The 17,282-nt window shown below is 19.8% G+C and overlaps 9 protein-coding genes across 9 annotated transcripts in view; 5 read left to right on the plus strand and 4 right to left on the minus strand.

The window, feature by feature from the left end:
• DDB_G0273813 (heat shock protein 70 family member) overlaps window positions 1-1,593 on the plus strand; it is a gene marked incomplete at both ends in the record, with an annotated part of 3,220 nt that extends 1,627 nt beyond the window's left edge. The window contains one exon of the mRNA XM_639431.1: window positions 1-1,593. This exon is cut by the window's left edge and continues 90 nt beyond it. Coding sequence (XP_644523.1) covers window positions 1-1,593 — 1,593 coding nt within the window.
• A 123-nt stretch (window positions 1,594-1,716) lies between these two features.
• Window positions 1,717-2,343, minus strand: DDB_G0273815 (hypothetical protein; the record flags this gene model as incomplete). The annotated part of the gene is made up of 1 exon (XM_639432.1): window positions 1,717-2,343. One exon carries the CDS (start codon window positions 2,341-2,343, stop codon window positions 1,717-1,719), a length of 627 nt encoding a protein of 208 aa, XP_644524.1.
• A 2,251-nt stretch (window positions 2,344-4,594) lies between these two features.
• ptpA1-2 (protein-tyrosine phosphatase 1) lies at window positions 4,595-6,365 on the plus strand (the record flags this gene model as incomplete). Its single annotated transcript, XM_639433.1, has 3 exons — window positions 4,595-4,900; window positions 5,020-5,187; window positions 5,271-6,365. 3 exons carry the CDS (start codon window positions 4,595-4,597, stop codon window positions 6,363-6,365), a joined length of 1,569 nt encoding a protein of 522 aa, XP_644525.1.
• A 510-nt stretch (window positions 6,366-6,875) lies between these two features.
• Window positions 6,876-8,381, plus strand: DDB_G0273819 (hypothetical protein; the record flags this gene model as incomplete). The annotated part of the gene is made up of 1 exon (XM_639434.1): window positions 6,876-8,381. The coding sequence occupies one exon, from the start codon at window positions 6,876-6,878 to the stop codon at window positions 8,379-8,381; it is 1,506 nt and encodes a 501-aa protein (XP_644526.1).
• A 144-nt stretch (window positions 8,382-8,525) lies between these two features.
• DDB_G0273821 (hypothetical protein) lies at window positions 8,526-9,093 on the minus strand (the record flags this gene model as incomplete). Its single annotated transcript, XM_639435.1, has 2 exons — window positions 8,526-8,824; window positions 8,985-9,093. The coding sequence occupies 2 exons, from the start codon at window positions 9,091-9,093 to the stop codon at window positions 8,526-8,528; spliced, it is 408 nt and encodes a 135-aa protein (XP_644527.1).
• Window positions 9,094-10,261: 1,168 nt separating this feature from the next.
• On the plus strand, window positions 10,262-11,695 carry DDB_G0273823 (hypothetical protein; the record flags this gene model as incomplete). Its single annotated transcript, XM_639436.1, has 1 exon — window positions 10,262-11,695. The coding sequence occupies one exon, from the start codon at window positions 10,262-10,264 to the stop codon at window positions 11,693-11,695; it is 1,434 nt and encodes a 477-aa protein (XP_644528.1).
• A 147-nt stretch (window positions 11,696-11,842) lies between these two features.
• rsmE-2 (small GTPase) lies at window positions 11,843-12,610 on the minus strand (the record flags this gene model as incomplete). The annotated part of the gene is made up of 2 exons (XM_639437.1): window positions 11,843-12,327; window positions 12,433-12,610. 2 exons carry the CDS (start codon window positions 12,608-12,610, stop codon window positions 11,843-11,845), a joined length of 663 nt encoding a protein of 220 aa, XP_644529.1.
• A 1,051-nt stretch (window positions 12,611-13,661) lies between these two features.
• On the minus strand, window positions 13,662-14,771 carry DDB_G0273827 (hypothetical protein; the record flags this gene model as incomplete). The annotated part of the gene is made up of 1 exon (XM_639438.1): window positions 13,662-14,771. One exon carries the CDS (start codon window positions 14,769-14,771, stop codon window positions 13,662-13,664), a length of 1,110 nt encoding a protein of 369 aa, XP_644530.1.
• Window positions 14,772-15,543: 772 nt separating this feature from the next.
• DDB_G0273829 (hypothetical protein) lies at window positions 15,544-17,191 on the plus strand (the record flags this gene model as incomplete). The annotated part of the gene is made up of 3 exons (XM_639439.1): window positions 15,544-15,852; window positions 15,961-16,252; window positions 16,419-17,191. The coding sequence occupies 3 exons, from the start codon at window positions 15,544-15,546 to the stop codon at window positions 17,189-17,191; spliced, it is 1,374 nt and encodes a 457-aa protein (XP_644531.1).
• Between the last annotated feature and the right edge of the window lie 91 nt (window positions 17,192-17,282).

Raw genomic sequence — 17,282 nt, forward strand, 5'->3', positions numbered from 1 at the left:
TTAGATAAACATTTAAATGGTGATGAAGCAATGTCAAATGGTGCTGCATTTTATGCAGCAAGTTTAACACATTATTTTAAAGTTAAAGAAATTAAACTTAAAGATATTTTATTAAATTCAGTTGATGTTGAAATTAATAATAATATAATTAATAGTGGCGGTGCTGGTGAAACTTTATTAGAAGAAACTGAAGATAATGAAGATAATGAATTAAATAATAGTGGTAATGAACAACAACAACAACAACAACCAACTATTAACCAAGGCGGATTAAAGGATAAAAAAATTCAATTATTTAAAGTTAATTCAAAATTAGGTATAAAGAAAACTGTTTCATTTTCATCAGAGAATGGATTTTCATTATTTTTAAATAATCCAACAATTAATAATCCATTAGCAACTTATACAGTTTCAAATGTACCAACACCAGGTGAAAAATATAATTTCACTGGTAAACCAAAGATTCATTGTTCTTTCCGTTTAACCACTAGCGGTATAGTTGTTTTAGAGAAAGCTGAAGCTGAAATCACCGTTTCATTAATTAAACCACAACCACAACAAAATAAAACATCCTCATCAACAAGCACAACTAAAAAGAATACCACCACAATTGAAACAACTGATGGTGGTAGTGAAGAAACTACTGATGAAACTACAACCAAACAACAACAACAACAAGAAAAAGAAGAGGAAGAAGAAGTTGTAGTTGTTGAAAAAGTTATTGAATATATTCAAAAAACAATTAGAGTACCATTAAATTTCACAATTAAATATAATGGTTGTGTTGAACCATTATCAAAGGAATTAAGTCAAGAAAGTAATGATAGAATTAATAAATTGGATCAAGTTGATAGAATTTTAAGAGAATTAAGACAAGAGAGAAATAATTTAGAATCATTTATTTATGAAACTAAAGATAAATTGGAATCTAATGAAGAATATTTGAAATGTTCAACTCAACAAGAGAGAGATCAATTGGTTGAAGAATTGGATAAAACATCTGCATGGTTATCGGATGCTTTGGATAATGATAATACTGAAACCGAGGAATACCGTAAACAATTGAAAGATATTAAAAAGAAAGCTGACAAAATCGTTAACCGTGTCTCTCAATACCAATTGGTACCTGTCGCATTGGAAGAGTTGGAAGACACTGTTGATAAAGTTAAACCAATGTTTGAAATCGCTTCAAAGGATTTAAATGTAACCGCTGAGGAATTAAAAGAAACTACTGATAAAATTCAATCCGTTTCCGATTGGGTACAAGAAAAGAAATCTGAATTCAAATTAGCTGATTATTCAAAAGATTTACAAACTTCCTCTTTTGATATTAAATTTAAACTTTATGATTTAGAAAGAACAATTAAAGAAATTTTAAAAAAGAAAAAGAAACCTGTTAAACCATCCTCCTCTAAAAAAGATAAATCTTCAAAATCTTCAAAAGGTAAATCAAATTCAACTGATGAAAAAGATCAAAAACAAAAAGAACAAAAAGAACAACAACAACAACAAAAAGAAGAATCTCAATTCCAAAATGATGGTGCTGAGGAACAACAATTTGAAGATGATCATAAAGTTCATGATGAATTATAAATAAAAAAATAAATGTTATTATTATCAAATAACTATTTATTACTTTTTTTTTTTTTTTTATATTTTGTTTTTTTTTTTTTTTTATTTATTTTTTGTGGAAAAAGGAAATTAATTATAATTTGTTTAAGCTAAACCTAATCTTCTACGTTCGGCCATTTTTTCTTCATTTGCTTTTTTCTCTTCTTCTTTACGTTTTGCTGCTTCTTCTCTTTGTTTTCTTATGACTTGTAATCTTTCGAGATCACTTTTTTGTTGTTTTTCGTTTTGTCTTTGAGTTGCGGCTTGTCTTGCGAGTTCTTCTTTTTCTCTACGTGAAAGTTCAACTTTAGCGTTTACATTGATTTCACTTAGTTTTTTAGTAACTTGTTTCATTCTATTTGGATTAGCGATTTCGTCTTCACTATCACTTTCTTTATCTGAATCGTCTTCACTATCGCTCTCTTGTTGTTTTTTAGTGGTTGGTGGTCTTTTAGCTGCTGGTTTTTTGGCATTTGGATTTCTAGAGACAATGACTGGTTCATCATCACTTGAATCACTACCTAATTTACTTTTATTATTATTATTTTTTGTTTCATTTTCTGAACCTGATTCAGAACCAGAATTATCATCACTATCGCTTTCTTGATTTCTCTTTATAATATCCTCTTCATCATAAACACGATCACGACTAATTTTTCCTTTACTTCTTTCATAATCACGACCAAATGTTTTGGTTGGTGCTACTTTACCACCTCTCTTTCCACCTGCCATTATTATTAATTATTTGATAATTGTACAATAAAAAAAAAAAAAAATTTTTAATAGTTTTTTTAAAAAATAAAAATAAAAAAAAAAAATATTTTTTTTATTTTTTTTTTATTTTTTTTTTATTTTTTTTTTATTTTTTTGAAAATTTTTTGAAAAATAAAAAAAAAAAAAAAAAAAAGGAAAAATTAAATAAAAAAAAATAAATTAATAAAAAAATAAAAAAAACAATTGTATATTTTTTGTTAAAATATTTAGTAAGACATTATTAATAATTATTTTTTATTTTTTTTATAATTTTAGTTTTTTTATTTTATTTTATTTTTTTATTCTGCTATTTACCATAATTAAACCTTTAGAGTTCTTCATTTATATTTATATATCTATATAATATAGATGGAATTCTAAAGGAAAAATATGGAAAATAACAAAAAAAAAAAAAAAAAATTAATAAAACTATATAAATTTATATAAATTCTTAAAAAATAATAAAAAAAAAAAAAAAAAAAAAAAATAATAATAATAAAACTAATAAGTTTTATTATTTTTTATTTTTTTATTTATTTTTATAATTTTTAAATCTTTAAAATCTCAGAAGGTTGTACGAAGATAAATTAAAACATCATAGTTGTTGTTATTTTGCTGTACATAGTAAAAAATCAAAATCATAAGATTTCACTTAATGTGCGATTGAATTAAAAAAAAAATAAATAATAAAAAAAAATAAAAAAATTATTATTATTAGAATAGTGTTTTAAAAATAAATTCTTGGAGATAAAGTTAATTTTAGAATTTTTTGATAGAATTAGGCAATCAAATCACAATCGCCATTATTTATTTTTAATTTTTTTTTTTTTTAATTTTTTTTTTTTTTTTTTGTCTCTGGGTGGGAGCATTATTATTAATTTAATTTATTGTTTTTTTTTTTTTTTTTATACATTGATTTTTTTTTTTTTTGGTTTTCAATTTGTATTTTTAATTTATTTTTTCCATTCCAGTATATTATTTAAAAAATATAAAAAAAATAAATAGTAAAAATAAATAATTATTTTATAATTAAATTAAAAAAGGATAATATAATATTAAATTAAGTTAAAATTAAAAAAAATAATAATAATCAAATAAAAATAGAAAATAATTAATTAAAAATTAATATAAATTAAAAAAATAAATAATTTTAATTTTTTTAAAATAATAATTATTAAAAAAGAAATTTATTAATTATACAAATTTTCATTATCAAAAAAAAAAAGAAATAACAGTAAAAAAAAAAAAAAAAGTAAACTCAAATCATATTTACTACTTTTGTATTACAGTATATTTTGTTTAAATTATTTTATTTTATTCACACATGCATGTATGCATTTTGGGTAAATTGGAAAATAAAAAAAAAAAAAAAAAATATTAAAAGAAAATAATCTTTAATCAAGTTTATTTATTTGTTAATCATTAATTATTTTTTTTATTTAAACATTCTAAGAATATTTCCAAGTGAATAAACAATTCTTTATTTTATTTTTTTTATTTTTTTTTTATTTTTTTATTATTTTTTTTGTTTTTTGTTTTTTTTTTTTTTTTTTAATTAAGTTTTTTTTTTTTATTTTTATTTTTTTTTAATATAAAAAATTTTTTTTTTTTAATTTTTTTTAAATTTTTTTTTTTTTTAATCCCATTTTTTTTATTTGTTTTGTTTACCCACTCACCCACTCACACACACACACTATACATACCACTTTCACCCATTCAAAAATACCCTTTTTAATAAATAAATAATAATTAAAAAAAAATTAAATAATTAAATAATTAAAATAATAATAATAATAATAATAATAATTAAATATATATAATCTTTAAATATTATACATAAATAATTATTATCACTATTAAATACATTTAGGACAACAAAAAAAAAAAAAAACAAAAAAACAAAAAATAAACAAAAAAAAAAAAAAAAAAAAAAAATATAGTTTTTAAATAGATTAATATCGTTTAAAAATTCTTATTTTTTTTTATTTTTTTAAAGAGAGTGGCAGTAATATTAATTAAAAAAACTATTAAAAACCTTTTAAAAAAAAAAATTGTAGTGTTAAAGAATCAAAGTAATAACAACAGCAATAGTATACATACATTATTTAAGCAACATACAAGCAATAACAATAACAATATTAATAATAGTATTAAAAACGATAATTTAATAATTGGTGGTAACAAATTTAAAATTATAAAAAACAACAACAATAACAATAATAATAATAATATGGGATCAGTTGAAAGTTCAAATCAAATGAATGGATCCATTGAAAATAAAACAAATAAGATTGATATTAGTGTATTGAGACCATTACCAACTAGAAGCAATAGCTCAATATCATTAAGTTCCTCTTCTCATAGTTCATTCAGTAGAATGGGATCACTAGGTTCATTACCAACAAATTCTGGTTCTTCTTCACCCTATTACAATAATAGTTCATTTGATCTTGTTGATGAAGAAAGAATTAAATCTTCAATTTATAATTTAAAAAATCATATTAAATGTATTCATAAAATTAAAGAAGAATTTAGAGTAAGTTTTAATTTTTTTTAAAAAAAAAAAAAAAAAAAAAAAAAAAAGAAAACAAAAATGACTTACTTTTATTTATTTTTTATTTTTATTTTCATTTTTTTTAAAAAAAAAAAAAATAGTTATTGGAAGAATCTGTTGGACCAAGTGAAACCAGTGAAGGTGATAAAAAACATAACACATCAAAGAATAGATATACTAATATTTTACCAGTTAATCATACAAGAGTACAATTAAAAAAGATTCAAGATAAAGAAGGTTCAGATTATATTAATGCTAATTATATTGATGTAAGTATATATTTAATTAATTTTTTTTAATAATATAATTCTAATTTTTTTCTTATTTTTTATTTTTTATTAATAATAAAAAGGGAGCATACCCAAAACAATTTATTTGTACACAAGGACCATTACCAAATACAATTGCTGATTTTTGGAGAATGGTATGGGAAAATCGATGTCGTATTATTGTTATGCTTTCAAGAGAGTCTGAAAACTGTAGAATAAAATGTGATAGATATTGGCCAGAACAAATTGGAGGTGAACAATTTTCAATATATGGTAATGGTAATGAAGTATTTGGCACATACAGTGTCGAATTGGTTGAGGTTATCCAAGATCCAGAGAGAGAGATAATCACAAGAAACATTAGACTTACATTTGAGGGTGAGACAAGAGATATCACTCAATATCAATATGAAGGTTGGCCAGATCATAACATCCCAGATCACACTCAACCATTCCGTCAGTTGTTACATAGTATCACAAATCGTCAAAATCAAATCATACCATCATCAGATAGAAATGTTCCAATCATCGTTCATTGTAGTGCAGGAGTTGGTAGAACCGGCACCTTTTGTACAGCCGTCATTATGATGAAAAAGTTGGACCATTACTTTAAACAATTGGATGCTACTCCAATTGATCAAGTCGTTGATCCTTTCACTCATTTACCAATCACTGAATATCAAAGTGATAATTTAGATTTAAAAGGACTTGGTTATCATTTTAAATCTTCAATTTATAATAGTAATGGTATAAATAATAATAATAATAATAATTTAAATAATAATAATAATATTAATAATAATTCAAATGGTTCAAATAATACGCCACAAACTGAACCAAATAATGAGGAAGATGATGATGACGCAGCAGAATCTGACTTAAAATATGCAATAATGGATAAATATAATAGTAGAATCGATTTTAATTTATTTTCAATAGTTTTGAAACTTAGAGAGCAACGTCCTGGAATGGTTCAACAATTAGAACAATATCTATTTTGTTATAAAACAATTTTAGACGAAATTTATCATAGATTAAATTGTAAATTAGGTTTTTCTTTACCACATGTTAATAATATCAATAATTATAATAATTATAGTAATACTACTACCACCACTACTTCTTCTTTAGCCTCAACTACAATAATTCATCCATCTACAAATAGTAAATTAAATTAATAAATTTTCATATAAATTTTTTTTTTTTTTTTTTTATTAATTATTAATTTTCATATATATATATTATAAAAATTTGTATATAAAATTATATCTTTTTAAAATAATAACAAACAAAAACAAAAACAAAAACAAAAATAACAAAAACAAAACAAACAAATCAACTAATAACAAAAAATGACAAAATTAAACAACAAACTTACAGACATAACATTAAACAATACTTTGACACATTACTTTATCAAAAAAAAAAATAAAAATAAAATAACTAAAATAATAATGATTAATTTATTAATAAATCATTATTAGTTTTTTCACACATTAAAAACTTTTTTTTTTTTTTATAATAAAAAACACCAACACTAAAAAATGTTTTATTTTTAAATTTTCTTTGAAATCAAATTTGATTTCTTTTGTTTTTCCCTTTTTTTTTTTTTTTTTTTTTTTTTTTTCATTGGGTCAAATGGGGAAAAAAAAACTTTTTTTATTTTTTTTATTTATCATCAATTAAAAATGGATTATCAATTATTTAAAAAAGTATTTAATAATAAATATTTAAGAAATAAAATATTTGAATCAGTTTCAATAATAAATAAAGAGAATAAATTTATAGTAAAGAAATTTAATCAATGTGGAGTTAAATGGATAGTAATGAATAATCATTTTCAATTATTAATTTATATATTTAAAATCCAAGCAAATAAAAGAAAACAATTAACATATCCATTATTACAAAGATTTCTAGAATTTAATCAATCAATTGAAATTTTAAAAATTTTAATTTGTCAAGTACCATCATTTTTTGAAAATTTAACACCAATTCAACAATTTAATAATTCACAATCATTATTTAGTTCAATGAAATCAAAAAATGAATTAATTATTAAATATTTAATTGAAGAAAAAAGTTTTGAAATTACAAAAATTTCAATTGATTTTGTGTGTTGTCAAGAAAATTATCAATTTTTTAAATATTTATTATTAATTGATGAAAAATTAAATAAAAATAATAATAATAATAATAATAAAAATAATAATTTAATAAATAATTCAAATTTTCAACAAATTAATCTTGTAATTAAATTTAATGATTTTGAATTTTTTAAAGAATTAATAGAAAAATCAAATAATGTTGAAATTTTAAAAAATTATTTAAAAAATGAAGATACAATTGTATCAATTATAAAAACGTGTGGTAATAATTTAAATTTGGAATTTATAAAATTCATTTTTCAAATGTTTAATAATGAACAATTAAAATTAACAACGACAGTTATTATTGAAACTATTAAATTTGGTTCATTTGATTTGTTGAAATTATTATTAGAAAATCAAGATTATTTTAGTAATAAATTCAGTTCAATTAAAACTTCACCATTTATAAATAAATATTGTTTTTTATATTTATTAGTATACAGATGTGATAAAGAAATTTTAGATTATTATTGCAAAAAATTGAATTTATTTAATAATACCACCGCCACCGATGATGAAGATGACGATTTATCGTTAAAAGAGACAATTGGGGATATAGAAGTTTATGAAAAACTATCAAATTTTAAAAATGGTAAAACTTGTATTATTTCATTCATTGGTGATATTTCATCAAACATTTGTTATGACCATAATCAATCGTCATTGGAAATGATGAAATATTTAAGTGGAAACCAATACTTTAATTCAATATTTACAATAACCACAACCGTTATGGATAATGCGTTGTTTTCAGGTAGGTTCGATATTTTCAATTGGTTAGTTAAGAATGGTAATCAAGGTTGTTCAGATAAAGGTTTCCATTTTTGTTGTAGAAATATGCCACAATATCGATTTCAATTGGCTACTATTTTAGAGAAATTCAGATCAAATTTTAGTGATGATGTAATTTTAAATTCAATTTCTTCAAATGATTATTTTAGATTAGATAAAAAGAATCATAATTATTTATCTTCATTTTTACCACAACATTTAAAACCTGATTTTCCAATGGAATATACACCAATTAAAACTAAATATTTATAAATAAAATTATTATTATTATTTTTTATTAAAAAATGAAAAAAAATATTCTGTATAAGAACCATGATAATCTTTTTTTTTTTTTTTTTTTTTTTTAAAAAAAATTAGAAAATGTTTGTTTGTGTGAATAATAAAAATTTAAGGTGTTTAGGATTTGTATGGGGGGTGACATTGTTTTTGTTTTTTTTTTATAAAAAATTTAAAAAAAAGATACATACTTAAATGATTTTCAAATTTTTCTAAACAATAATCTATTTCTTCATAGGTTTCTATATATTCATCACATTTCTTACATGAACCACCTAAAACTCCACTACATGTTGCTGATTGAATAAAATGATTATAAAAAAATGTATGACCTTCCTTATCTTGAATATATTTTTTACCTTTTATTCTTATATAATTGTTTTTTGGTTTTTTTTTAATATCATTTTCTAAATGAGTATCTTTTAAAATAATTTTTTGTAAAATTAAATAATTAATATATTTTTTTTTTTTTTTTATTAAATTTGGAAAAAATAAAAAAAATATATAACATACTAATATGAAAAACAAAATCATTAAGTTCAAAATTTCTTTTTGAATAGGTTTTAAAAATAGAATTACATCTTTTACATTGACCAATTACACAATCATTTTCACTGTATTCAATTTCTTTAAAATACATATTAAACCAATCAAAATCTTCAATATAATTTTTTTTTCTTTCTTCCATTATTTAATTATAAAATAAAATAAAATAAAATAAAATAAAATAAAATAAAATAAAATAAAATAAAATAAAATAAAAAAAAAAAATTAAAAAAAAAAGGAAAAAAAAAAAAAATGGAAAAAAAGTGAAAAAAAAAAATGATCAGATATGATTTGTTTAAAATAAAATAAAAACTAAAAAAAGAATTTCAGAATTATCAGATAATGAAATGAGTTTGAAAATTTATTATTTATTATTTACTATTTATTTTTTATTTTTTTTTTTGAATAATTTGAAAAAAAAAAAAAAAAAAAAAAAAAAAAAAAAAAAAAAAAAAAAAAAAAAAAAAAAAAAAAACTCGATTACTTGATTGTAGATTAATTATTTTTTTTACACGTTTTTATAAATCTGTATTTATAATACGATGCATGTTGTTTGGGAGTATTTATTTATTTCTGAAATTACCCATATATTTATATTTTTTTTGATTGATTATATATATAAATAATATTCTACATTTAAACCAAAACACCATTATTTTTAAGAATTATACCCACTTTTTTTTTTTTTTTTTTTTTTTTTTTTTTTTTTTTTTTTTTATTTTTTATATACTAATTTCTCTGCATTAAATAATTTAAATACCGTTTAGGATGAATCATAAATAACAACACCCATTTTATTTATTATTTTTATGTTTTTTTTTTTTTTTTTTTTAAATTTATTTTTTTTTTTATTTTTATTTATTTTTTCTAACACATTATTATTTTAAAGTGGGGGTTCTTGTTACTGTTTTGTTTATATGTGCAAAAATGCATATATACTGGTGTGTTAGATTGAATATTTTTACAAATTAAATAATTCTAAATATATATAAAAATTTGTATTATTGTTTAAAAATTTGAAAAAAAAAAAAAAAAAAAAAAAAAAAAAAAAAAATTAAAAACAATGATTACAATTTTTGTCTTTAATTATTTATTATTAAAATACTAAATATTAAAAAATTAAATTTATATGAATATTTAAAAAAAAAAATTTATAAAAAACAAAAAATAATAAAAATTAAAAATATTATATAAAAAATAATAGAATAAAAAAAATAAATAAAAAAAAAAAAAAAAAAATATCCAAATAAAAATAAAAAAATATAAAAAAAAAAATAAAATAAAATAAAAAAAAAAAAGAAAAAAAGAGAATGGTACAATTAATTAATATTAATGAAGATCAAAATCAAATAAGAGATGAATTTTTTGTAGATAATGAAAGTGATGAAAATAATAATTTTGGGGATGATAATTTATATGAAGAAGAAGAAGGAGAAGAAAATGAAGAAGAGGAAGGAAAATTTGAAGAAGAGGAAGATGAAGAAGATGATTATAGTTCAAAATTTGATACTGAATATAAAAAAATCTTAAAACTTGCAAATGAAACTAATAGTAAAACCGATATAACAGTTAAAATTGAAATTACAACTTATAATAGAAATTATAGAAATTTAATAAATAATAATGAAAACAACAATATTATTAATAGTGATGATAATAATTTATATAAAAAGTTAGAAAAAAAACATTTTTTAAGATTTAAAGATAAACCAATTAAAGTTGGTGAATTATCAGAACAAGTTGAAGTATTATGTTATGGTGATAGTTATAATTCAATATTATTAGAAGGTACAGTTCCAAAGTTTTTAAAAATTATTGAATTTGGTGAACAATTTAATAAACATATTCCAAAAGGCTTCTTTCAAAATGAAGGTGGTAATTTACATAGAATTGAATTTGGAAAGAAGTATAATATGCCAATTGGTGAAGGAGTGATACCAAATACTGTGATAACCATTATATTTGGTGATGAATTTAATTGGTTTTTACCGGCAAATGTTATTCCATTGGGAGTTATCAAAATTCAATTTGGTAATGACTATACTGCACCATTCGTTAAGGATTCAATTCCATCAACTGTCAGATTCTTGCAATTGGGTAATAAGTATAATTTACCTTTAAAATGGTCCCCAATTCCAAAAGTTTTATACCATTTAACATTTGGTGATTCATTTAATCAAATCATTGAACCAGGTGATTTATCACCATTTTTAACTTATTTAAAATTTGGAAATGATTTCAATCAAAAATTATCCATCCCTTCAAAAGTTTCAATACTGTCATTTGGTGATAGTTTTAATCAAGATATTATAATTAATGGCACTGGTGCAACCATTTTACCAAAAGATACTTTAAAATCAATTACATTTGGTAATGATTTTAATAAATCATTAGGAAATTTATCACAATTTTATCAATTAACTTTTATTAAATTTGGAAATGACTTTAATCAACCATTATTAAATTTACCCCCAAATTTAATTGAAATTGAATTTGGTATAAATTTTAATAAACCATTACCATCAATACTTCCATCAACAATTAAATCAATAACATTACCAAAATCTTATAACTTACCATTACCAAAACCATTACCAAATGATCAATCAACAAATTCAACAATTTTATCAAATGATAATAATAATAATAATAATAATAATAATAATAATAATAATAATTCCAATACAATCACTTTAATATCAACTACAACTACAACAACTACATATATTATTAATAATAATTAAAAAAAAAAAAAAAAAATTAAAATTAAAATTAAATAGTAATAAAAAAAAATAATAAAACAAAAATTAATTTAAAAAAAAAATTTTATTCTTTTAACTTTTTTTAATAAATATATATATATAAATTAAAATTTAATTTTTTAAAAAATTTTAATTAATTAAATTATTTAAAACTAATTTATGATATTTAATTTGTAATAAAACATGTTTAAAAATTGATTTCTTTTTTTCTAAATCAAATTCTAATTTATCATTCCTTTTTAAATTTTTTTCATACTTTTTTATATCTTTTTTAATTTGTTTTTCATTTCTTTGAACAATATCTAATAATAATTTGAAAGTGTTTATAACAGAATTTAAACATTTAGCCGAAGAAATTGTTGATGGTTTTCCAAATGATTTTGAAATATCAATAATTTCATTATGTGAAAATTGTGATTCCCATTTTAAATCGTTTTTATTGGCACATAATATAATGGGTATATTATCTTTAAATGGGAATGCTTCTTTAATTAAATCTCTATATTTATAAATTGAATCATATGAATCTCTATCAGATATTGAATACATTATTACAAAACAATCACATTGTTTAATTGTATCTAATAATATACTTTCCATCTCAATTGATCCGGCTTTTTTTTAATAATAAAAAAATAATAATAAAAAAAATATCAATATTAATATTGATATTTTTTTTTTTTTTTTTTTTTTTTTTTTTCAAACAAAAAAATATTTACCTGTATCATATATATTTAAATTATATAAAACTTTATATGAAAATAGTTTTGTAAATTTTGATTCTATTGTGGGGCTATATTTTTCGTCATCAAAAAAAGAATTTACCATTGTGTGTATTGTGCTTGTCTTTCCAACACATTTATCTCCTAAAAAACAAATATTCAATTTTTTGCACATTTTATTTTTTTTTTTTTTTATTTTTAATTTATTTTTAATTTATTTTTAATTTATTTTTAATTTATTTTTAATTTATTTTTTTGTATATGTGAAATTTTTATTTAATTAATTAATCTTTTATTTATTTTGATCAATTGCTTAATAATAAATAATTTTGAAAATTATTATTATTTCTATTATTAAAAATAAAAAAAATAAAAACAGTAATAATAAAAAAAAACAATAATTAAAAATAAATAATAAATAAATAATTTTTATTATTAATAATAATAATTTGATTATATCAAGATTTGTTGAAGAAAAAAATTTAAAAAAAAAAAAATAAAATAAAAAAAAGATAAACAATTTAATTGTTGCTGTGTGGGAGCATTGTTATAATTGCTATAAATATATTTTTTATTTTCAATTTTTTTTTTTATTATTTATTAATTATTTATTTTTTTTTTTTTTTGTGTGTACATTTGGGGAACTAACCCACCTTTTTTACACCTTCAAAAAAAAAAAAAAAAATAAACTAAAAATTGAAAATCCATTTTTATAATTTCAGGTATTTTGTTGTAATCATTGTTGGTGCTATTTAGGTAACTGATATGTTAGAAATAGGGTGTGGTCTTAAATATAATTTTTTACTTTAATAAAAATTAGAATATGTTTATATAAATTTTTTAATTTACTAAATATGGCAATAAATCCCCTAAAATTGTAAGTGGGTGTTGTGTTGTTGCAATATTAAATCAAATTTGATATTTTCAATATATCCAAAATAACAAAGAAAACAAATAAAACAATAAAACAACTCCCAAAAAAAAAAAAAATAAAAATAAAAAAAATAAAAATAAAAATGAAAAAAAAAACAAGTAAACACACACAAAAATAATAAATCACACACACACACTATCACAAATATCAATTGATAAAAATAAAAATGAACAAATTTCTAAATTAATTAATTAATTAATTAAAAATAAACCAATTTCTAAAAATAAAGTACAATCAATAAATAATTATTTATTTATTTATTTATTTTTTGAAATATAATTATTATTTTGTTTTATTTTGATTTATTTTTATTTATTATTACTTTATCGATTTCATAAATTTGATTTGAATAATTTATTAAAGTGATAGAATGTATAATAAAAGTTATTGTGAAAATGATATCAATTATTGGTAAAACATTTGCAATTGCTTGATAAGTTGAAATTGCAAGTGAAAAAGTTGGAGATACTCCATCTAAAGCTAATTTCCAAAATCCACTTGATATTGTTATACTATAATAAACCAATGTAATTGAAAAATAATACATTGTTGAATAATAAATGAATTGTGCGAATGAATCATTTAATTTTGTTATAACAATATCTTTTGAAATCTCTAAATTAAACAATTCAAATGTTACTTTATTTTTAATTGCTGTTGTTGTTGTTGAATGATTATCTAAAAATGAATTTCTTGAAATTTGTAAATTCTTTGATCTAGTTCTAATATTTAATAATAAATAACCAAATGAAATTAAAGATAATAATGAAAATATTAAAACTTTTTTACTCTTTCCTGATTCAATATTTGATGTTTCAAATAATGATGATTGTAAAATCATAAATAGTAAACTAAATATCCAAACCAATGCTATCAATTCAACGATTGCAACTCTTCTACCTTTGAAAATTGTATTTAATAATTTATTTCTAATTTCATTTATAATTCCACCATTATTAATTTCGTTTTCAGATTTCTTATAAACTATACCATATAGTTTATATGATATTATAAAATATAATGCAAATGTTATAAATGATATAAATAAGTAAAAGTGAAATGAATTTAATGTTGATGATGTTGTTATCGATGATATTGTTGATAATGATTTTAATAATTTACTGAAATAAAATGAATTTTTTGAATAATTATATTTTTGATTATCAATAAAATTTAAAAAATCTGTTAAAAATAATGATGAAAAGAAAACTTTAACAATACAACATAATGAAATAATTATTGTTTTTGGTGATCTATATCTTTTAAAAATAATGAAAAAACAAAATAATAAAGCTATTATTATATAATATAAAAAGAATGATCCATTTAAGAATAAATGATAATAATCATTCTTTGATGTTGTTATGAATTGTGAAACCGCTAACTTTTTGGTTAGTGTCATTGTTTTTTATTGACTATTAAGTTTGTTTTTTTAATTTTAAAATTGGAAGTAGGAAAAGTAAATTAAAAAAAAAAAAAATTAAAAAAAAAAAAAAAAAAATAAAAAAAAATGAAAAAAATAATTTAATGCAGAAATTTTTCTGTTTATTATTTTTTTATTTTTATTATTTTTTAAACTAAATTTTGAATTTAGTTTATTCATATGAATAAAAAACAAATTAAATCATTATTAAAAAAAAAAAAAAAAAAAAAAAAAACTTCAATTTTTTAAAGTGTCAAATTTATATTTGAAAGTTTTTATTACTGTGAAAACAAATTACATATGATATAATACATTTAATCATTCTATTTTTTGGATTTTTTTTTTTTCTTTTTTTTTTTTTTAATCAAAAAATTTTCTTATAATTATAAAAAAAAAAAAAAAAAAATGGCTTTGTCTAAACGAAATCAAAAAGATTTTCTTTAAAAAATAACAATCAAAAAAAAGATATTTTTTTTAGTGGTAAAATGGGTTTAATTATTTTAAAAAAAAAAAGATATTTTATTTAAATAATTTTTGCACCAACACCACAAATCCAATTTTTATCATAAATAATCTTATATGAAAAATTTTTATTTTTTTTTTTTTTATTTTTATTTTTTTATTTTTTTTTTTTTGTACAGGGCTAAAAATAGTACTAATCAAAAATAATAAAAATAAAAAATTTAAATATAAAATAGTTTTTTTTTTTTTTTTTTTTTTTACAAAAAATAATTAAGAAATAAATTAAAAAATGAAAATTTCAATTTTATTAATTATCTGTATAATTTATTTATCAATTTCAAATGTTAAATCATATGGAGAATCTGATAATTCTGGTTATCCAAATTATCAAGAAAGAGAAGCTCACACAATGATGAATGTTGTTCGTCAATTGCCAACAAAATATAGAGATACTTTTATGACTGGATATTCTGGTTACCAAAATTTATTTACCACATCAACAGCTTTACCACCAACTACACCAGTTTATTATAATCAAACATTAGGTTATCTTGCAAGATCACACTCTTCAGAAATGGGCATTAAAGGTTATTTTAGTGTAAATAGTTAAAAATTTATTATTATTTCTTTTATTTTAAAATATTTTTTTAAATAATCAATAATTAATATTTATTTATTTTATTTTATTATTATTAAAAATGTTAAGCATAACAGCTATGATGGAACTTCTTGGAGTACTCGTTTCGATTCCTTTGTTGCCGGTTGTCAATCTGCAGGAAATTCAATTGCTGAGAATATTGCAGCAGGAGGGGTATCAGGAATCGGAACAACTAGTCAATTACTTTGTGATGCTGTTTCTGGTGTTTGTGTAGTTGATACAAGCTCTGATGCTGGACACCGTAAGAATATAATGGGAAACTATAAAATCGTTGGTATTGGTTTTTACTATAACTCAAGTAGTCAATATGGAAATTATTGGACCCAAGATTTTGATAATGGTAATTTTAGTTTTTTTTTTTTTTTTTTTTTTAATTTGTTTATTTAAAGTTGTTAACATTTGTTTTATTTAATTTAATTTAAATTTTTTTTTTTTTTTTTTTTTAAAAATAATTTTATTGATTGATTAATTATTTTTATTCTTATTACTATTATTATTTTATTAAGGTATTTGTGGATTACCAACTACTCCAATTTATTCAGGATTCCATACTTTCTTCTTTGGAGCAAATGCACCAAATTATTATTTATCATATTATAGTTCAACAGATGCAGCAAGTAAAGTATCATTTATTTTTGAAAATGGAACATCAATTGATATGACATTATTTGGTGGTACAGCCAATTCTGGTATTTATACAACTTCAACAGTTTATCAAGTGTGTGCTAAATATTATTTCTCTGTCACAAGTGCAAGTGGTAAAACATATAGGTATCCAGATACTGGTTATTTACAATTAACTAAAGCCAGTACATGTGCTTCTTGGGTTGCCTCTTCATCTAGTTCAACCACATCTACTACATCAACCTCATCAACTACCTCCAAACCAACTACTACATCAACCACATCAACTACATCAACAACATCAACAACATCAACTACCTCTAAACCAACAACTACATCAACAACATCAACTACATCAACTACCTCTAAACCAACAACCACATCAACTACATCAACTACATCAACTACATCAACTACTTCCAAACCAACTACTACATCAACCACATCAACTACTTCCAAAACAACTACTGGTTCATCAACAACAACAACTGGTTCATCAACAACAACTGGTTCATCAACAACCACATCATCACCATCAACTACAGATACTCAAACAGAATCTCTTGAGGATGGATCAACACCATCAAGCTCTAACACTGTAAAATCATCATTATTAATTGTATTGGTATCACTTGTATTATTAATTGCTTTCTAAACAAGAAAAAAAACAAAAAGAAATTATCCAACTCTAAAATGCATTACCATTTATATATATATTTATTTATTTATTTATTTATTTAATCAAT

Source organism: Dictyostelium discoideum (assembly GCF_000004695.1).
Source record: "Dictyostelium discoideum AX4 chromosome 2 chromosome, whole genome shotgun sequence".
NCBI lineage: Eukaryota > Evosea > Eumycetozoa > Dictyosteliales > Dictyosteliaceae > Dictyostelium > Dictyostelium discoideum.